The sequence below is a fragment of the Schistocerca gregaria genome, chromosome 4 (assembly GCF_023897955.1).
Source record: "Schistocerca gregaria isolate iqSchGreg1 chromosome 4, iqSchGreg1.2, whole genome shotgun sequence".
In the NCBI taxonomy this organism is placed as follows: Eukaryota; Metazoa; Arthropoda; class Insecta; order Orthoptera; family Acrididae; genus Schistocerca; species Schistocerca gregaria.
In genome coordinates, this window is record NC_064923.1 from 123,451,141 (window position 1) to 123,473,492 (window position 22,352).

The window sequence follows — 22,352 nt, forward strand, 5'->3', positions numbered from 1 at the left end:
ATCGTGCGGATCCTCCTACAGAGCAGAGAATTAGACGGTGGCATGAACAATTCCGAGAAACAGGTTGTTGGTGTCAAGCAAATCGCCGAGCCATCCCTGAGTGTGACACAGACATCTAACGCATCCACCTTAGTTTCACAGGGAGCCCACAGAAATCTGTTCGCCGTGCAGTTCGACAGCTCAACATGCCCCTTATGTCCGTCTGGCGTGTGTTACGCCTTCGTTTACACATGAAACCATACAAAATTCAGCTACTGCAAGCCCTTCGTGAAGGTGACAAACAACAAGGTGTGGAGTTCTGTAATTTCGTTCTTGGCACGATGGAGGATGACAGTTTTTTCCACACTTAGTGTTTAGTGACGAAGCAACATTCAATTTAAATGGAAAGGTGGTCCGTCATAATGTGAGAATATGGGGTACGTAACAACCACATAAAGTTGCACGACATGAGAGGGACGCTCCAAAAGTTAATTTTTTTTATTTCTTTTTTTCTTTTTTTGCAATTTCACGGGAAAAAGTGTAGGGTCCATTTATCTTTGCCGAGAACAATGTTACAGGAAGCACATGTCCAGATATGCTTGAGAACTTTCTTTTCCCACGGTTGGAGACTGATTCGAACTACTTCGTTTAACAACAGGATGGGGCGCCGCTACACTGACCTCTGGAAGTGCGGGAATTTTTAAATCAAAGGATTATTGAACGATGGACCGGCCGCACTGGACCAAATGATTTAGCTTTACATTTACTGCCTTCCACGGTTCTCATACGTGACTGTATGTGATTATTTCTTGTCGGTGTTTATAAAATACTTTTTATGTGCCTGTGTTACCAACAACAATGAATGAACTGAGACATCGCATAACAGCAGCTGTTTAAGCTGTCACTCAAGACATGCTCGCAGCAGTGTGGGAACAATTTGAACATCGCATTGACATATGCCGTGCATCTCATGCGGAGCATATTCAACACTAGTGAAAAGGTATGAGAAAAGTTTTTGAGGTCATCAAAAAACAAAGTTCAGTGTATATGTTTATTAGTTTCAGAAATATAGACGTGCCAAATCGAATGATTTTTAATACACCCTTTATAACTGCGGAATGTGAGGAGCAGTTTCAGTCAGTCTTGGTACATATGTGATTTACTATTTGGAAGGAGTATACTGTTGTGGTAAGTTCAAATGGTTCAAATGGCTCTGTGTGTGTAATGCTTCATAATTTCTGTTTTGTATTTAGGAGAACTAGACTCGCGTACTTGACGCAATAATGTATTGGACGTCACTATTGGCATCGCTGTAAACCGCTTGGATAGCCGTACGTGTTAGCACGCTAGTTTCGGGTTTTTGGGAGGTGTACCAGCACAGATCTAATCCGCCCGGCAGATTAACAACGAGCGCTGGTGTGCTGGACAGACGGGATGTGGTTTTTAGGCGGTTTCCCACATCACATAGGATGACACTAGACGCAAACAGGTGGGGTGCACAATGATGAACGGGGGGAGGGGGCGACAGGAAGGACAAGTGGCCATCATCTTCTACCATCAATACTGTATATCCACTTTAACTTGCCGACCACGTGAAAATATTGGATGAAGCTAGGAAAAAGGACGAAACAAGACTGCTGATAGAACTGTCATCCACAGAGGAGGAATATATATAGAGTGAGCTATCAATGTGCAGAAGATATTCTTTTTCGCCAACATACATTGTTTCCAAAATCAAGTAATTATGGTACGGCGAAAAGTTTGCCTGTTACTGCCCTGCAGAATTTGAATGTAATTACATCGGTAGTCTAGAGAAAGACACATTCAAAAGTATCACAGATATTGAACATGACATTTACAGCCAGCTTAATAATTTTCATTCTATATCTGGAATGATCTTGGCTTAAAGACTGAAGAGTAGCACCAATTGCATTTCGTTTATTTGCAAGAAGCGTCAGCCCCTGGACGTAGTTTCTTTTGTCGTATTGGCTCTTCTTCGTTTTAATACATTACGCTGCGGTAGCTTCGAATGGCTTCTTAGTACTCCAAAGTAAGGACGTCCCGAAAATTTTCGAATTTCAAGTTATTACATGTAGCAAATTGGCGATTTGTCATGCTTTGAAATATTTTTAGGGAGGAAGTTTTTTCGTATTTACTTTCTGGTACAATCTTTCCTATCTTTGCTCAGGTACAGGAAAATTAACTATTAAATTAATAGCACTTAATCATTCACCACGCCATAGGAACTTTAATAAAGGTGTAAAATCACGAACTGAATAATAAGGTGAAAATGAATCAATCATTTATAGGCGTGTAACATACCTGAAATTGAACATTGTTCTCAATATGTACAATTTCATCGCATTTGTGAAATCTGAATTTCTGACGGCATACAAAATGTTCAGATAACATAACGTAAATGCAGTCGAGTGACGTGTTCGACTACCATCGATATTTAGATAGATACACACCCTCCCTTTTCAAGTCATAAAAACAGCAATGAACCTCGGTGAGAGGGAATTATGATGTGAAATGTGGTTTTCGACCATCATCCAAGATTAGGTCTCTTTTAGGTTCTGTAAAGGATGATCTTTGTTTGCATGAGGCGTGTGTCTATAGCATTCCTTGCAGCTGTGGAATGTCGTATATTGGTCAGACCAGGACCAAGGAAGATCAGTGTACTCACCATAAGTGTCACAACAGCCGAACAAGGCTACTATTGCAGAACATTGCCTTGGTCCAGCAGGGAATTCTAGGACGCACCTCCAGCTATTGGTATAATGTTGTTATGGAATCATTTGAAATTAAATTAGCGAGTTACCTTGTAGCGATGGAGGGTTTTGCTTAAATTGTGCGTGACGTCCTGCTCTCTTCCTTGTCAAAAACAGTGGGCAGAACTAATTCTTTCTCACCCGTTGGTTATTAAAAATCACTATCGATAACCTGTGACACAAACACACACATTCACTTGCACAGAGCTTCCTGCTGCATATGTGTCTTGAAAATTGCAGGGTGTGCAACTGTCGAAATATCACCAGGCTGTATTTCCGAAAATTATTTCAACGGATTTACTTGCAGCACACTCCCCTTCCACCGTATTTATTTTGTATTTGACAATGTAGTTACATCAATCAACGCTAGTCTTTATTAGACTGTGTTTCAAGATGTAGGAGTCGGTGGAAGAAAGTATTTTTGTATTATTGTTCTTGAGTTTGAATTCGACGAATCATGCAAGAAGCAGCACCTCAAAATGTGTTCTTGCTGGTTTGCACTTTTCTATAAAAAGTAAGTACTCCTGCTTTGACGTAGGCCTACAGTGTATCGATATCCATCCGTAACGGTAACCACCGCTGCTGTTACTAATAAATAAATTTTGAAAATGGGGATCAGTACTTGTAAATATTCAAGTTTATGTCCTAGCGCCAAATTTAAATAACCATGTTGTTAAATGAAAGTCCTATAACAATCCCAATTTGCAATATGTGCAATAACCTACCCTCACTGCATCGATGTTGCTATTTTATTGTTTAAACTATCAACCGTTAAATAATATCCAGGAGTGCCTCTGATCCCGTGGTATCCGCACTAGGTACACCGATTCTGAAACCAGCAGGAACCATAAGTTCGTTCATTTCTCGTGTTTTAGCTTTTACGTAAGCACAATCTAATCTTGTACTTGCACTTAATTCCTCTACGTCTTTTTATCTTTGAAAGAGTGAAGTTCACTTATAGATGTGGTCAGTGCTGTTTTTCTGGGGGATGCGTTCCCCTAAACTTTTTCATCGGCAAAGTAATTTTTTTACGATGTTGAGAACTTGGAAGTGTGCCAAAGATTTATTTCACGGGCGTAAATTTTTTTATTTCAGTTTTTCGTGTTGGTAATTGCAATATGAACGATACTAGTGCAGTTTTTGCTGGGAAAAGCGATGCCATTGACTGTTTCAAGCATTTCGAAGCTGCGGCAATCGTTCTCGACAACCGAATCGCTGGCAGCCAGCTCGGCAAGCTTGTAGTGCCCTCGCCCGCTAATAGTGGGCGATGGTAGTGCTAAACGGATATGCGTACGCTCAAACGCCGAGTTTCAGATAAATGTCTCTACGGTCCCGCTACCATGATGATATTGATGACGTCATGGCTAAAAGCAGACGGGTGATATCCCATGCTTCAGTTATAAGTAATTTTCGCGGTATTATATCCAGTGTCGGAGTACCCCCAAACTTTTTTTTTTTTAGAAAAAAAGCACTGGATGTAGTTAGGGATTGCAGCTGCTGCAAGATCGTGATGGTGAAAATTAGTGATGTCCGTGAACAGCTGGAAGCTGGCCACTGTCAACCGGCTTCATTTGGCCGCTGCGGATGTGTTGGAATGACAGGGCTCGTTGGCGTAGGCCTCAGAAAAACACAGTCACCTGACGGCTAGGGGGACGTGCCCGTATCTAGAGCTGTTTCTCAAGGATGGTTGCATCTTACCGAAAGGCTAGCCTCATAGATGTGACGAAAAGATTTAAGCTATTGCCTTCATATGCTCATGCGAGAGAGCCAGTGGGCCTTGGCCCTCCTTCAAGTGAATCGGCTTTCTACTGTCACGGTCAGTGAGCATATGGTGGTATTGGTGACTTTTACGTGCACGGTATGGACTAGGAAAACTACGCATACGTTCCCGCAGGTAATAACAAACAGTCTTGCGAAGAATATTGAATACATTGTCTAAGAACGGCTTCGAAGAACTAGTCCAGCAATCGACGAGTGAAAGGACAGTCTTGCGAAATAATAATGAGTACATTGTCTGACAGCCGCGGAATAACTAGTCGGACACCGCCACGCTAAAGAAGTATTTCGGACTTCCCGGGTTCTGACAGACTCGTTCTTGTCGAGTGTGTCACTGATGAGGGAGGGATTAGCTACCGCAATGTTGTTCCAGGAACGATGGTCTCTCTCTCTCTCTCTCTCTCTCTCTCTCTCTCTCTCTCTCTCTCTCTCTCTCTGACCGGCCTGAGTGGCCGAGCGGTTCTAGGCGCCACAGTCTGGAACGGCGCGCAGGGATGTGTGTGTGATGTCCTTAGGTTAGTTAGGTTTAAGTAGTTCTAAGTTGAAGAGGACTGATGACCTGAGAAGTTAAGTCCCGTAGTGCTCAGAGCCATTTGAACCATTTTCTCTCTCTCTCTCTCTCTCTCTCTCTCTCTCTCTCTCTCTCTCTCTCTCTCTCTCTACACACACACACACACACACACACACACACACACACACACACACACACACGGTTTCCTTTGTTACCAAATTAACTACTCCATGGTGCCTCAGAGGTTATCATTTTAACCTATCCCTTCTTATGTCAAGCTTTTTTTCCTCATCCATTTGATTCAGTATCTCTTCATCAGTTATCCTATATACCCATCAAAGCGGCAGCTTCTCTCTGCTCTCACCTGTATTTGTTTATCGCCCACTTTTCGCTCGCCACACACTGGCCGATACTCTCATAAATTTGTACTCAGGGCAGATGTGGAGAGGTGTGAGACACGAGTGGTTGTGGTGCCCGCAGGATGAACTCGCCACCGTTCACGTGGCCCTACTCGGTTCCCGGGATGCCGGGGCCGCCGGTGGCCACGCCCCCGCCGCCAGAGGCCTTTCCTCAGCCTCAACCTCTGCCTCAAATGGACGGCCAGCTGTCGTCGCCTCCCGACGTCAATCTGGACAGTCCGCAGTCAATCATGGCCGACGGTTCGGACCTTCCGCTCCACGGTAAGTTGCTCGTCTTAGGTCTCAGTTCACACTTAAATCAGGCTTTACCTCGTAACAACTCCTATGTAGCAATCGACTAGGTTTCTGAAAGCATTGATCGTCTGAGACCAAACTTGATTTGGCCTTTCACAATATAGAACGCAGCAGCTCGTGGAACTTAGTTTGATGCTGTGTACCGTGGCCTACAGATAGATTTCAATAAACTTCCGTACAAAACAATATATATATACTGTTCCAACAGATTATCGATTGCATTGCATCCCTCATTGGTCCTTAGGGCCGTGCCCATTCAGCCATCTCAATAGTAATGTCATTTAAGACGACACGAAAGTAACCAACACAACACCCAGTCCCCGAGGCAAAAAAGTTTCCGGCCCAGCCCGGAATCAAACTCGGGGCACTCCGGTGCGCTGATCACGCAGCTAGCGAGGTGGAAATTTACACGGATTCCTTCCCAGCAAACGTAACTTAGTATGCCGTTCTTGACGGGACGGGGAGGGCGGGGAGCGTCGTGAAGCGATAGCGTTGTGCGGCGAGCATATACCGTCCACAATACACAGGGTGACTTTCCGTGAGTACGCAAAATCAAACGTTGTACAGAATATGCAGACTGCAATTGAGAGTTGAAAAGATATGTACCATTTTTTACGCGAATTACTATTTTCATAGCTGTTGCTACTTCTCCGCATTATGCCAAATACATGGAGGTGCTTCGTTTAAATGAAGCAATAATAGTTTCCGTGGTGGACCACTGTCGTGGCCAGCATTACTACTTGACGTCTGTCCTCGAGCAAATATCCTTGTTTTTCTTCTTACAAATCTGCCATGCCATGTATTGTCACTAAGAGTGACGAGGTGGTCAGCGCGGCTGCTTGTTCCGACGTCAACACGCGACTACTGTCCCGGACACAGGCGGTTTCCGAAGGTCATTCCAATAGATAAATAACCTTGATGGTAATTCTTAATTGAACCGTTGACCCAACACACAAATGAAAATAAAATTTTCGTCTGCAAATTATTAATCATTTTTTCAGATGACGTTTCTGCGGCCATCGAAAAGTCACCCTTTATATAGACCTGGTAAATATTGATAAGCGGCAGTGAAATGAAAATACGCAGATTGAAAAAGTAAGTAAACTGTTTATTATTTCAAAAGTGATCGCCATACATTTATCCAGTTGCGAGCAAGACAGTCGTTGCCTTCATGCAAAAATGTTTGCTGTTGCCTACGGAAACATGATTGTACCAAAGTATGCACTTCTTCGTCGAAGCGAATAGACAGCCAATAATGTCTTTCTTCAGGGCTCCAAAAGTATGGAAATCGCATGGGGAGACTTCAAGTCCTGTGGACCTCAGCAGTGGCCGCGCTCACATGTTACCAAACTTGTTTCGACAACGCTGCAGAAGTTCCGCTGGGAAGACCTTACACATGCGATTTCCATATGCTTGGACCCCTGAAGAAAGACATTCGTGGCCATCAGTCTTCTTTGGTCGAAGTGCTGTACACCTAGGTACATTCATGGTTCCGTAAGCAACCGCAAACATTTTCACATGAAGGCACTGACAGTCATGTCTCACAATGAGATAAATGTATTAACTGTTATTGCGATTTGTGCAGAAATAATAATCAGTTTACTTCCTTTTGCCATCTGCCTGGTTTACATTTGACTGCCCCTTATACAAATGGAATCACGAGTAAGGAAATTAATATCAAATCATTGTTAGTAACAACTTTCTGTAGTTATGTGAAAAGAGGAACAGCATTAGATTCGGAATTCGGGTATCCACTTTATTCCATGCTTCGGCTACTTGCAAAACAACATCACGTGTGTTAATTGCTTTCTACGCAATTGCTTTCTACGCCTTCAGCATAGTCTCGATAGAGTCGTTTTCATTTTCGTTCAGCAAGAAGACGAGAAGTTAATGTCGATAATGAGGTTTGTTCCCAAAATTCTCTGGTCCATGGGCAGAATTAGGGCTGTCACATTGGGTGGGAGAAAGAGTGCTTGTACATGCATCGCACTTTAGAGAAGCATCTGAAGGATGGCTGGGAGCATTCTCAATTATAAGGATAGCTTTCAGCGGAAGCTTTTTTGTTCAAATGGCTCTGAGCACTATGGGACTAAACATCATCATCAGTCCCCTAGAACTTAAGAACTACTTAAACCTAACTAACCTAAGGACATCACACACATCCATGCCCGAGGCAGGATTCGAACCTGCGACCGTAGCGGTCACACGGTTCCAGACTGTAGAGCTTAGAACCGCTGGAAGCTTTTTCTTCTTTAGCTCTACACTCACTGGAAACACCGAGAGAATATTTATCTGCCCACCCACTCTTTCTTCTGGGCGCAGTACTGCACTGGTAGAGTATTTATGTCAGTGTGTTGAAAACAACGTGGATGTTGGGATTTTCCAATCGCCATAAGCGGTAGTTTATGACTCCCGTTTGCATTACAACACGCCATTAAGGGCTGTTTCTGTTACTTGTAAGCACAAGCTCCCTTCTCGTTCTTGCCAGCTAATGTTTTTGAGGGAAGCATCTTGTAAAAGAGTCCTTTTCTTCAACATTAAACACGGCATCAGCAGTTAAATCTTCTACCTCTATTATCTTCCTTATCTTGCTTAACAATCTCATCAGCATCCTTATCTTTAGCTGAGCTACTTTCCCCGGTGACTTTCAGCTGCCGAGTGCCATGTCGTTTTTTCCAGTTTGATAGCCAACCTTCGCTCGCTGCAAACAAGTTACTACCGCCAAGTTGTTTGATAAAGGCAACTGCTTTTTCCTTTATAATCGGGCCACTGCCGAATTTCTTTACTGCGTTCTTGTATGAACCATCTATAAACAGCTACGCCCAATTCTTCATTCTCACTCTTTCGTATAACCGTCCGTTTTCCCAACTCAGTAACCATTTGTGTAGAGTACTGTCGAATAACATCATCTTTCTTTTTGATGCCATAAATAGTTTCTCGGCCAGCAGCAATGGCTTTCTGCGAAGAACCTCCGTTTATCTTATCTAAAATTTCGGGCTTCTACTCGAGGTCTAGCGTAACGTGTTTCCTTTTAGAAGACATGATTCTGGACTCTAAAGAAAGCTACAGTTTCAAATACAGTATATAAAACATTGCGCATTGTTGCGCACGATAATTCACTGTGCACGTGTTTTAGGATGTGCGCCGGATTACTGAGAGGCCGAACTACTGAAGGCCAGATTAGCGAGAGTCTAGTGTACTATCTATCCAGTTCAAGTAGACGCTATGGCATCGTTGAAAGTGTAGTAAAGTTACATCAAGGTAACAGGGGTATTTGTATTAATGCGCAACGAAAATACTGTGGCAATTCCAATTGCCTGCAAGTGCCTATAATTACAGTAAATGTGGAGTGAAAGTTCTCAGCTATGTTCTGTTTTCACACAGAACGATCCAAAACAAGTTTGGGAAGGTAACATCAGAACGTGTTTGATTTCGGATTCTTCCAAGTTAGAGGTTTTTTATTTCTTTTATTAACAAGCTGTAGAGAATCATCCATTATCCGGCTCGTTCTTTTCAGAAAATCCCAGTGGAGCTGAGAGTGGGAACCCAAAATCTCGCCACATCTGACGTACAACATATGATTTACGTGGCTCCGGCAACGAAATAAACAGGCTACTTCCGGAAGCCGTCCATACGCTAAATATGAAGGATATACGTAGTATCTTGCGTATTTAGCAAAACAAATAATGTTCAAATGTGTGTGGAATCTTATGGGACTTAACTGCTAAAGTCATCAGTCCCTAAGCTTACACTCAACTTAACCTAAATTATTCTAAGGACAAACACACACACCCATGCCCAAGGGAGGACTCGAACCTCCGCCGGGGCCAGCAGCACAGTCCATGACTGCAACGCCCCAGAACGCTCGCCTAATCACGCGCGGCGCGTATTTAGCGTCGGTTCGTTTTCACTTCTCGTTTGTCATTATGATAAACTATAATCTGGCCGTAGGCATAGGGAATTGTCCGGGAAATGAATAAACGGCTAATTAAAACACGTAAGCACACTTACAGACACGCGCATTCACACGCACGAAGTTTAAGTAACCGCCACTGCTGCAATACTAACATGAGGTTAACATTCTCATAAATTCTTATAATAATTCGCTACCACACGAAGTTTTTACATATGGATGAGTGACTCATGAACTTGAAAATCAACTCCTCTTCGAGAGCTGCCCATCCTGAGCATTATTAAATTTCTTTTGTAACAGCGCGCCATTTCCATTTGATGTTTCTGCTGTTCTTTTGTTACAGTTCAATCTCCTCTCCTTTGTATGGGGATTGCATTTGTCCTCCATGCCTTGTTAATAACTGCCTTCATTGAGTATGGCATATACTTATTACCATTTCCTTTTGTGTTTCCACAGACGTAACGACGTTGAGATTTTTCTACAACCTGGGCGTGAACGTGTTCAACACTGTACGAAAGGTGAGTGAATGTTCGTCTCTAGTCCAGGTATCTGCTGCCGAGCGAAAAGTGGCGGCGGCTTAGAACTAGAAACAAGAGATTGGGAGTGTGAGCCCCTAAGGCTGTTCTGACGTCAGATTCCTCGTTGCAGGCGACGCAGAGTCCTGTACTGGCCATGCACGACCACTCTTCATCTCAAGCCGACGGCTCGCCTTTCTCTGGTAAGTTATGCAGTTGGTAAACCGACCGGTTGCTCACAGGACGGTCAGAAACACACTGTAAAGCTTGTACGGGTGTTGCAGGGTAGGTTGAGTAAAGAAATAATTAATGAGAAAAAAATTCGATACTTTCTGCCGTTTCCGAGTTCAGGTAACATTGAAGTCAGCCAGCCAGGCTGCAGATTTAAGCGGCCTGCAAGACACAGTAAGTGTCAGTTGTTCTCATAGTGTAGACGATAGCGCGCAAGAGTGCTTCGGTCGTTTCCCTCGTCCCACGTCCATTTTTTTAATCTCTCTGTTATTCGGTTTTAGGAAACCAAACGAAGAATACGTTTGGTGACACCGTCTGGCGGGACACCTAAATGTGCTCGACCTGATTGGCTAACTTCAATACTAAATAAGTCGGAAACGGCGCAACATATAGAATTTTTTTCGTAACAGTTACTTTTCAGTACAAACTACCTTGCAACCTCATAACAAATTTTGCAGAGTGTTTGTGACAACCCTGTATACTAGTGTGAGCGTAGCATATGTTTGACCTAATGTAGCCATTCCTACCAGTGTTCCACGGTTGGATACGTCACTTATTGTAGTGTTACCTGTATTACTTCTCTGTATGTGATGTTGGCTGTGGATTGTTTTTCAGAGAAGTGCTGTGTTCATGAGATCGCCATATTAATATTATGAGACTAATACTGGTCAATCGTTTTTAGGTTTGACGTCGTTCTCTGGAATCAAGGATATCGATTACACTCGTACTGGCATGTGGATTAATTAAATTACAAAGCAGTAGGAGCATTGGGGCAGCGACTATAAATGAAGCTATAAATTGAAAGTAAGAGAATTAACGCGGCCTCTCGTATAAGCTTCTGCATATTGTTCAAGACAAATGTACGTATAAGCAACATACTTGAAAAATCCAGTATGAACTGAAGTCTACGGAAAATACTAATATTTATTGCCAGGTCTATGTGGCAGTTGCAGCCATTTGGTAACGGATTTATGTCGTCTACATGTATCGAATGAAATTTGACGTGCTTAAATCGTGCAGCACGCTATCTCAGTAAGATCGCTTCATTCTCTTTATTTAAGACGATCGCTTTCAGCAGCGCTGCTCTGCCATCGTCAGGCGTAACGGACAGAGGTAAATAGTCAGAAAAGGTCAGTGTGCTACGAGTAAAATATACAAAACATACTGAAATAACATCGCCCAGTAACTCGTCAGAGTCCATTAAATCATAACTTGTCATGTTGTCATATTGAATGCTGTACAAACATCCAGCATTAATTTGCTAAAGTTTAGCAACATACATCTACATTTACATCACTCCTCTGCAATCCACACGTTAACTGCCTGGCAGAGTTTATTTGAACAACCTTCGAGATAATTCTACACTGTTCCGCTCTCGAAAAACGAACACTTACATGTTCCCATGCGAGCTCTGTTACCTCTCATGTCATTACAATGATCATTTCTCCCTATGTAGGTGGACGCCAACAAAATATTTTCACATTCAGAGGTGAAAGTTGTGATTGAAATTTCGTGAAAAGATCCTTCAGCAACGAAAAACTCCTTGCTTTTAGTGACTGCCACTCCAATCATATCCGTGGCACTCTCTCCTCTCTTAATTGATGGTGATGGCGCCAGAAAGTATTGGCGTGCTACATGGATATTAGGTCAGACAAACAGAGGTGTGCGAGGCTTCATAGTCAACCATCTGGGCTCAAGAAAGCTTAACAGTGGGCACTTGCTGTACAAAATGATCTACCTATATCCTGTAGCGTTGTCTTCTCTTCGACCAAACACTATGTGATTGTAGCAAGGAATGCTAACGAAAGTGCACTGTCGTTCTAACATGTACACATGACGGCAAATATCCATTTGCTGCGAAAACATTTCACCACTACATTATGCTGATTTAAATACACTGACCAAGAAGCGGTGTATAGCCTGGAGTGTGAACTGCGCCACACATGTCTTCCAACTACTCATACAAATAAGTATGCAAAGAAGTCACTGAGGTTTTTACTACTGTGTAGATGCAGAGACCATCTTTTCTTCCTGCCTCTGGTCCTGATAGGCTACAGATAAGGAAAAGTTTGCAGTGACAGGTATTTTTTTGCGTGATTGACAGGCTATCCAATCGGTTTAACGATACAGTTTTCCTTGGCTAGTTACAAAGTAATTAGTGCGACCTCTGTGCCATATGGAAGGGCGGCTGTGTTTGTGGAAGTTACATAGGGTCTGCAGAAATTCGCCCAAAACGTTTTTCAATGCCACTTAGAATTTCGTGCTGCATCACCAGCTTGTCCTTTCCGTCTCCAGTACTCACTAGATTTTCAAATTAGCTTGGGATTTTCTGACTAAACTTCTCCATACAAATAATGAGAAAGATGAAAAGTAAATTTTGTTGTTGTTGTGGTCTTCAGTCCTGAGACTGGTTTGATGCAGCTCTCCATGTTACTCTATCCTGTGCAAGCTTCATCTCCCAGTACCTACTGCAACCTACATCCTTCTGAATCTGCTTAGTGTATTCATCTCTTGGTCTCCCTCTACGATTTTTACCCTCCACGCTGCCCTACAATACTAAATCGGTGGTCTCTTGATGCCTCAACACATGTCCTACCAACCGATCCCTTCTTCCAGTCAAGTTGTGCCACAAACTTCTCTTCTCCCCAATCCTATTCAATACTTTCTCATTAGTTATGTGATCTACCTATCTAATCTTGAGCAGTCTTCTGTAGCACCACGTTTTGTTTCACTTCCATACATGGCTACACTCCATACAAATACTTTCAGAAATGACTTCCTGACACTTAAATCTACACTCGGATGTTAAAAAATTTTTCTTCTTCAGAAACGCTTTCCTTGCCATTGCCAGTAAATAAAATCGCTATTTTGCAATTTACTTATTACTTTTCCTTTGTGTGAATGGTTCTGCACGTAACGAGAGCTAGTTGTCAAGACCATCAGGTTACACGCTGAAAAAACAGACGTCACAGTCGCAACCATAATTGCACGTCATGCTTTAGTTATCCAGAATAATGGTGAGATTCGCTAGAGTCATTAGTTTAGAAAATAATGACGAAATTATGTGCCGCCAGTATATCCATTCACGAAAACGCGAAGCAATTTAGTTATTTCTAATAAGAGAATATACACTGATCAGCCAGAACATATGACGCCGAGCTACAAATCGGTATAATCTCGTACAGGCCGTAGCAACATCACCTGGCTGTTAGTCAAACACATCTATAGTGGCCAGAATGGGGACGGAGCGCGATCTACCGGAGTTGTACTGAGAGCATATTGCGATGGCCCGGAGGCTCGGCACGCTCGTTTCGGAAACTGCACGACTTGTCGGGTATTCGAGGCTGCTGTGGTGAGTGTCCTCAACACGTGGAGATACCAAGGTGAAACCACGTACAGACTCCCTTAAAAGAGCCCATTGGTCACTCTGTTCCTTCATCTGTTTCCGCTTTTCGCCCAAATAAATATTGCAGTAAGTCTTGAGAGTATGTTTCACTCCTCATTACAGATGTCGGACGTCGTAAGCTGGGCTGACTGGTAAACCAGTACAGGTGGCGAATTGTGGTGGAACTAACATCAGACTTTAATGCTGGCAGAGTAAAAGTGTGTCTGAACACAGTGCACCGAACACTCCTAAGGATGGGTCTCCGCCACCGATGACACATGCATGTGCCAATGTTAACATCACGACATCGGCAACTACAACTGAAATGGGAACGTGATCATCGGCACTGTACATTCACGCAGTGGCAGAGCGCTGTATAGTATGACGAATCCGGGTACCTTCTTCATCAAGCCGATGGGAGAGCGCGAATCCATCGTCATCCGGGAGAGCAGCTTCTTGACACCTGTAATGTGGGACGGAAAAAATCTGGATGCCCAAGGAGTATCGTACACTGGTTGCAGACCACGAACACTCCTTCGTGCGATCATATTTCCCGGCGGAAGTGGCATTTCTCAGCAAGATAAAACGCCATCTCACAAGGCCAGGAGTGTGATGGAGTAGTTCGAGGAACATAGTGGCGAGTTCCAATTGATATGCTAGCCCCTCTAATTCAACAGATCTGAAACCGATCAAGCACATCTGGAAAGTGATTGAACGTGGCGTCAGAGCTCATCGACCCCCTCCCTGGAATTGACGGGGATCAGGTGACTTGCGTGTGCAGATGCAGTGCCAACTCCCTCGAGCGACTTACCAAGGCCCCAATGTTTCAATGCCACGACACGTCGCCGCTGTTACTCGTGCCGAAAGTGGACGTACCGTCTATTATATGAGTGTACCGCATGGTAGCTGATGGCAGAATAACTTTACTACTTGTGGAAGCAACTCACGTGAAAATATAACACCAGGAAGGACGCATATCCACAAAATTAACTTGCCTATACCACAGTACACGAAGGACGAAGTTTACAGAGCTGTACATGAGCTCTGACTTAATCCAATAAAATGTGAAGTACTGCTGTCAGTGCCTCTTTACCTCGTGTCATAAAAACAAAGAGGTCTAAATATGCACAAAGCACTTAAGTTTCATTAAGGAATGATAGCAATCGATAAAACATCGGCAGGAGCTATTAGAAGGCTGTGGCAGACTATGTTGGAAGAATGTGACGTACAAGTTGCCGCGTAATCTTTTGCAAAAAAAGTGGTTCAAATGGCTCTGAGCACTATGGGACTTAAAATCTGTGGTCATCAGTCCGCTAGAACTTAGAACTACTTAAACCTAACTAACCTAAGGACATTACACACATCCATGCCCGAGGCAGGATTCGAACCTGCGACCGTAGCGGTCACGCGGTTCCGGACTGAGCGCCTTAACCGCGAGACCACCGCGGCCGGCTTGTAATGTTTTGCCAGACATATTTGATGGCCAACTTGTTAGACGACTTTGCTGATCAATAAAACATTGGTGCCAGTACTACATCGAAAAAGGCGTTTAAATTCCTCGTTAATGGTGGCCAGAACTATTAGTTCACCAGACACAAGCAAGGTCTCCCCCTGCTTCAAATGCCCGCTGATCACTATGGAGCTCGGTAGATGCCGTGGAACTGGTCAGTTACCAGACGGTCATGTGACCCTCTACCACTGCCTTAAGGCATGACAGTGAAGTGGTGTGTTCCAAAGTAAAAATAAATAAGCCAAAAAAGCGATGGCAACAGCTTGTTTGGCGGCTGGAGTTCGGGGAAAGTAATCTCCTGTTGGGAACAATGCTTACTTTGTTGAATGAAGATGACCTAAGATGGTTTCAGGCACGATTCAGTGTTCGTTTTACTCAGTACAATACTGTACATCGCGCTGACAATTACAGAACCAGCATCCGATTTCACAGGTGGAAGATGTAGGCGATTGTATGCTACCACTGTGGTGACCTCCATACGTAAATATCTCTAACTGTAGTGGACAGACAGTAAATATGTTCTCTGGAGCATATTACAATTTTCCAATGGTCATCTGTGCAGAGTTTATGACCCTTGCAGCACTTAAGTCCTTCATCGGGTTTTTACTGCACCGGTCATTTTGTTTTCGTGACATGTCAGTAGCTTTTTTTCTGTAGATTTCTGTCTCTACCGGAAGTTTTGTTTTCTTACAGTATTGCTTTTAAAAGCAAAGCCTCCCGATAAAGTGAAGTGGTGTGCTATGGTTGGTTGGAGACTCCGAGGCACCATCTAATTGTAAAGGTTTTTTTTCCTTTCATGGACAACAGCACCTTTCTTTCACGAAGTGTGAGAGTCGTGTGTTACATGTGTTGCATGAGTCTAGGTGATTAAAATGTGTGTGTGTGTTTGCGGTAACATGCCATGATTGTGTTATATTGATGGTGAGAGAAAGAAGAGGCTAAAACTTATCTAAAGACTTAACTGCGATAAATTTATTTAGGCGAAACAGGTAACAGATGAAGGAACAAGTTTCAACTCTACATGTTTCGGACAGTCGATCGTCACTTACGTAAACTATACTTCTTTATGGTTCTTGAACAGTTGTTCACAAGTATATGACGTTCACATTCACAATAACAGATTTCAGTCTTGTTTTAATAAACGAGAACTTCCACTTTTACACTTTGTAATTGTGTCACTGCTACAGTCTATCGACCTGAAACTCTGGTTATGCATTGTGTTCTGCTATGAAATAATAGGTTCTTGTGCTGCATGCTGTTTTTCCACCTCTGTAAGTATATCCACCGATAAGTAGTTTTTCTTTTTGTTTGGAATGTAGTAGTTTTTGGAGGGGACATTCATGGAGAACATTTTCTCAGTTTTGTCGCGCGTCGAAAAGTGAGGTGGTGCAGAAGCGAAAACAGTGGACTCAAACTCGATTGGACTATTGTTCAGTTTTTTTAATTCACTAGCAAAATTGAACAGTGAACAATCTCACCCAGTCTTTCAGTGAATGAGAGGCAATGTAGGCCAGCCACTGTGGAGGTTGTAGGCGCTTCAGTCCGGAACCGCGCTGCTGCTACGGTCGCAAGGTCGAATCCTGCCTCGGGCATGGATGTGTGTGATGTCCTTAGGTTAGTTAGGTTTAAGTAGTTCTAAGTTCTAGGGGACTGGTGACCTCAGATGCATAGTCCCAGGGAGAGATACGTCTTATGGAAGTATTGCCCACCACAGTCCAGTCTGATTCTCCTCTTGATTTTCTGTCGCACATCTCCGCCATCTTCCCATGTTAGTGTCCCCTGTTCCTGTCAATTCATCACCTTATTCTTCTTCTACGGTGATAAAGAATGAGGGAAAAATAGACATGCTACTTGCTATGATAAATGGGTAGGTTTTTATGTACCACGAGAAAGTTTGGGGAGAAGAGATTTTAGCTTCAGCACCTCTAGTAGATAAGTGACTGCTGTCACGGATGCGCCAGTTAAGCGTGCATCGGTATCTGTCCTCGTTGAAAGCTGTAAGTTGGATCAATGTTCGACCGCAACGACCAAAGACAGAACATCTAGAGAAAGGTTATAACTCAAGAGGAAAACGACTGTGCGTTACAAATAATTTAGAAAAGTAATCTATTTTGTAACGATGTCAACAACTGGTTATTGTTATCTCACTGTACAAAATATTAGTCATCAAGGAGAAAAAAAAAAAAAAGTTCAAATGTGTGTGAAATCTTTGGGACTTAACTGCTAAGGTCATCACCCTAAGCTTACACGCTACTCAACGTAAATTATCCTAAGGACAAACACACATACTTACGCCCGAGGGAGGACTCGAACCTCCGCCGGGACCAGCCGCACATGGCTGCAGCGCCTAAGACCGCTCGGATAATCCCGCGCGGCATCAAGGAGCAATTCGTGTTTGGAATGCCTTTGATCACAGCCTGAATGAAGTTGCTCGATTTGCTAGTGAATCATCGTGGAGTGTCCATCTTGCCTACAGGGAATACCTTGCCACTCGCAGATCATTGCCAGTGACATAGTGTCGTGTTCCTCGAAAAATGCCATTGCAAGACGCGACCACATGAAGCTGCACGTCTTCAGTAGGCAAACAACAAAGAAACTCGGCAGCAGTTGATTAGCGGTGTGAAATATTGTCGGAGGGTCGCAGTTTTGCCTCTCTGTGTGCGAGTACACAGCCGAGACAATGATTTGTTTGATTCACACTGTGTGAAAATGTAGCTCTTGTCGGAGGTGGTTCCGTGACATTTTGGGAGTGTTTTCCGGAACATGTCTTGCGCCCACGCGTTCTGGTTATCGGATGTTTCTTTCAACATTCTTTGTGGCCAATTGTTGCCACTTCTTCTACATGTCCTTGATGAGTATGCTGAGGATAGTGCAGCCATATTTGTTGATCTGCACGCGTTCGCTCTTGGGTTTGACGAACACGTAGGCACCCTTTGGCACCACGACTGACCCGCTAAATCTTAATTATACGGAAAACGGGAGTATTTGTAACTGCAGCAGTCAACAATTCCGCAGTTTGTTTGCTGTATGGGATCCAATCACGTGACGTTAGTTGAGTGTGGTAGGCCAGAAGAAAGTCGAGGATTTTCTTCCTCACCGAATGGAGCCCAGTATCAGTGCTAGAGGCGGTGGTGACTGATTTTTTGTCCAGTGTGCTAGGCTGAGACGGGTGTCTGCGACGCAATGTAGGCGACGCGGCAGCCGAGCTGGCGGGCCGCGGTGTGTTGCAGGTGGACGCGCCCGCGTGGCAGCCGCAGCCCAGGAAGACGGAGCCTTCTGCGCATGCGCACGGGCTGGCGCCGCCGCAAGCGTTGCCTTCCGGCGGGTACCTGCTGCCTCTGCCGCTGTCCGCCTGGACCGCGCCCGGTGAGTAACAGCTGCGATTTTTGTCGTGTCGGAAATGGAACATACTAATCCAAACGGAAGGTGCAATACTCGGTCGAAGTTGTCGCTTCGTGGAGTTTCCGTCTTCAACCGTCGCATGGACTGGGCTTACTCTTTTAACGGCAGTTATCGTTGCTTCCGTGCCAAGATCAACTTCGGTTTATTGAGAGAATTCCAAGAAAGTGTAGCTCATCTACGAGGATTGATTTAGTAGTCATTCAATAGTGGCAACTATTTATTTACAACTTAAAAAAAATAGATACAAGATTCAAAGTTTTAGTGTCCTTCAAACTAGTCACCAACATGTGGAAGTCAGAGGATACCCTTAGCAGCACAATTTGTGTTGATAGTTCCAGAGAAGCTGTCTTTTGCCCAACGAATCTCTAACAATACTGCAGCGAATGCCGTGAAGGCCTTCCTTCAGTTTAGGAATCAAGTTGAAGTCACAAGAGCTCAGTCCCTGGCATTGTGACGAGTAGTACAGCATTTCCCAGCCCCATCGACTGAAAAACTTGCGCCCAAGCGTTGTCCTGCAAAATGATGGGAGCCTTCTTCAGGAACTGCCCTCGATTCTTTCTTGGAGCGTTTCATTTTTGGAACACAGCCTGCAACCAACTCTGAGAAAGAAGCGTCAGTAATTTCAGAATGATCCGCTCGTTATTTAGCAGGACAACTCTCAGGTTCATATGGCGCTTGATGTGACCGATTCGCCGGCCACTGTGGCCGAGCGGTTCTAGGCGCTTCAGTCTGTAACCGTGCGACCGCTACGGTCGCAGGTCTGAATCCTGCCTAGGGTATGGATGTGTGTGATGTCCGTAGGTTAGCTAGGTTTAAGTAGTTCTAAGTTCTAGGGGACATGACCTCAGATGTTAAGTCCCATAGTGCTCAGAGCCATTTGAACCATGTGACCGATTCGGTCGATCTGTGGGGCTGAAAAGTACTGTACCACCCACCACACTCCGCAGAATTAAGCCCACATGACTTCAACTTGATTCTAAAATTGAAGGAAGTACTTCATTACATTCACTTCAGAATTGTTACAGACTTCCATATCGCTGGCAACGAGCTATACCCAATACTAGCGACTGCTTTGAAGGACTGAAAAACTTCCTCGTATAAAGGAGATGTCATAGAGAACATTCGTGCGGCCTATTCTTGAGTACTGCTCGAGTGTTTGGGATTCCAACCAGGTCGGAATAAAGGAAGACATCAAAGCAGTTCACAGGCGCGCTGCTAGGTTTGCTACTGGTATGTTCGATCAACACGCGAATATTACGGAGATGCTTCGTGAAATCAAAGGAAGTAGACGTTGTTTTCGCGGAACTCTACTATGAAAATTTAGAGACCCTGTATTTGCTGCTGAATGCAAAGCGTAAGGACCGCGAAGGCGAGACGAGAGAAAATACGACTCATACGCAGGCGTATAGACAGTCGTTTTCCGCCGCAACCATTTGCGAATGGAAAGGAGAAAGAATGACTAGTACGGTACAAGGAACCCTCCGTTGCATGTAGACAGTCGTTTTTCTCCCGAACAGGAAGAGAATAACTAGTATGGTACAAGGTGCCCTTTGCCATACACCATGCGGGGTGTGCTGAGTACGTACGTATATGTACGAGGGGAGATGAGAAACTAAAGTTACAAAGCCTGCAGTGAAACGGGTAGATTTCATTTTATTTAACCCATCCGGCCAGCTGATAGTACATACAGTAGGTTACTTTTCGACATCGTATTGTTTCGCGTACTTGTCGCTTCGTGATATGAGTCCGAATATACCAATCTCGTAAAAATCCTGTCGTTGTGTGTTCAACCAACCTGTCGCAAAGGGTTTCACCTCCACGTCCCTAAGCGTTCCTTCAAGTGAGGAATAAGGCACAAGTCGCTTGGAGCGAGGTCAGGATTGTAAGGACGGCGGTCGAAGATGTCCGTGGCTGAAGATGTCCCAGCGAAACTGCTTCAGCAGCATGATAGTCTTCCTGGCTCTGTGAGGTCGTGCGTTGCCATGAAGCAAAATGACACCCTCGGTGAGAAGTCCTGGCCGTTTCCTCCTGACTGCTTCGCGCAATCGCGCCAAGGTCTCGCAGTTTCGGTCAACGGTCTCTGTCTTCCACGTTTCCAAAAACTCTACGACTATGACACACGGACTCTGTCATTGGAGAGGAGGGGTGTTGACGACCGCTCACGCTACAGGTACAGCCGATTCATGTTTCGTCACCCGTGAGAGGAGAACTATTGCAAAACTTGCAGACTTGCATCATTGTGTTTCGTGGGACCTATCGGGGACATACTATCCGCTGCAGAATGTCGTGGGCAATGTGACTTCCGAAAGACGTCCAAATTCCACCGTCATACGCCGTACCGTGATCATCCTATTGCCCTGAATCAGCTCCTCTATGCGAGCTGTATTCAGATCTGTTGAAGGCTTGCTGGGCTACCGGCCACAAATTGTCGACACCATTTTGCGGCATGCTGACGAGACATACAGTATTTCCGTGAACCTCTATCAGTAACCGGTGAAGTTCAGCCGCGGTTCCGTTTTACGCCCACAGAAGTAGAATAACAGATAGGATTTCTTTGCGAGACCAGTTTTTTAAACGAGTCACCATTTATGTTTACCTAAAACTAGTGCCGTAGATGGCTGGTGGCTAACACCCAGCCAAGTTGCCAATCGCATGTATCAGAGTTAGGGCACACTACTAATTTGTTTATAACGGACGAAACTCCAGGAATATCGGCCTAGTAACCTTAGCTTATCATCTACCGTCGTATATGTAGATGCCCTGTGGCAGTGAACTAATAGCAACTGAAGTGGAGAAATATCCTTCTTTCTATAATATAAAATTCCCAAATTATAAAGAGGAGAAATATCCTTCTCTCTACAATATAAAATTCCCAAATTATAAAGATCGCACGTTGAATAGAGAAGTACGAATGTATGGAAGAAGGTGCTTGAAAGAAACTTTATAAGGCATTTGATACGCAGTGGTTCAACTTAGCGCTGTTCCACAGAAGGATGCTGATCAGATGTTTAGCCTTGCTTAAAAGAAATGTGTTTGCCGACTATAAAATGCACTTCAAAAAATAAAAGCGTTCCAGTTAATAAAATGTTACTACTCCTTAAATACTGCTCCGTCGCCTACGTTGACATCGACATCTACGCAAAGCCCAACTCCTGAAAGTCCAATCTCGTAGTTTTCCCCGATTACTGGATTGGCTGAAGTGGAGCCGTTTTAAACAGTTAAGAATGTTAGAAGCGACTAAATAATTGACATGATCTCTAAAATAAACTTCTTTATTACAATCTAATTTATGTTAATAAATTACTTGGTGTACTCGTTAATAACAAAAACTTATTTTAATCTTACTGCATGTTTTCTGCAGCACCAACACAATCACGTCATTTAGTTTAATCATTTTGTAGGTTAGTTTTAACATTTAAAAACAGTAAGTCGAAAGATGCTACCAACATACGATAATAAACAAACAATTCCTCCAGATTATACCTAAATTTCTTGTATAACAACAGATACATTCCTTCACCTGGGTGATTTATAATAGTTGGATGAATCCCACCATCTTTGTTGGTGGCTACGTCCTCTGCGACAACGAACGACATATCTACATCTACATGACTACTCTGCAATTCACATTTAAGTGCCTGGCAGA

General features: G+C 43.8%; 1 protein-coding gene across 3 annotated transcripts in view; it reads left to right on the forward strand.

The window, feature by feature from the left end:
* Positions 1 to 22,352, forward strand: part of LOC126266831 (autism susceptibility gene 2 protein homolog) — a 49,755-nt gene that overhangs the window by 15,031 nt on the left and 12,372 nt on the right. Inside the window, exons 2-5 of one of the 3 annotated variants that reach the window (XM_049971391.1) lie at positions 5,518 to 5,717; positions 10,120 to 10,181; positions 10,312 to 10,381; positions 18,506 to 18,670. In XM_049971391.1, coding sequence (XP_049827348.1) covers positions 5,519 to 5,717; positions 10,120 to 10,181; positions 10,312 to 10,381; positions 18,506 to 18,670 — 496 coding nt within the window. In that variant the 5' untranslated portion in view covers position 5,518. Of the gene's footprint in view, positions 1 to 5,517; positions 5,718 to 10,119; positions 10,182 to 10,311; positions 10,382 to 18,493; positions 18,671 to 22,352 lie in introns of all 3 variants that reach the window. The other 2 variants (XM_049971390.1, XM_049971389.1) reach the window with 2 other exon arrangements.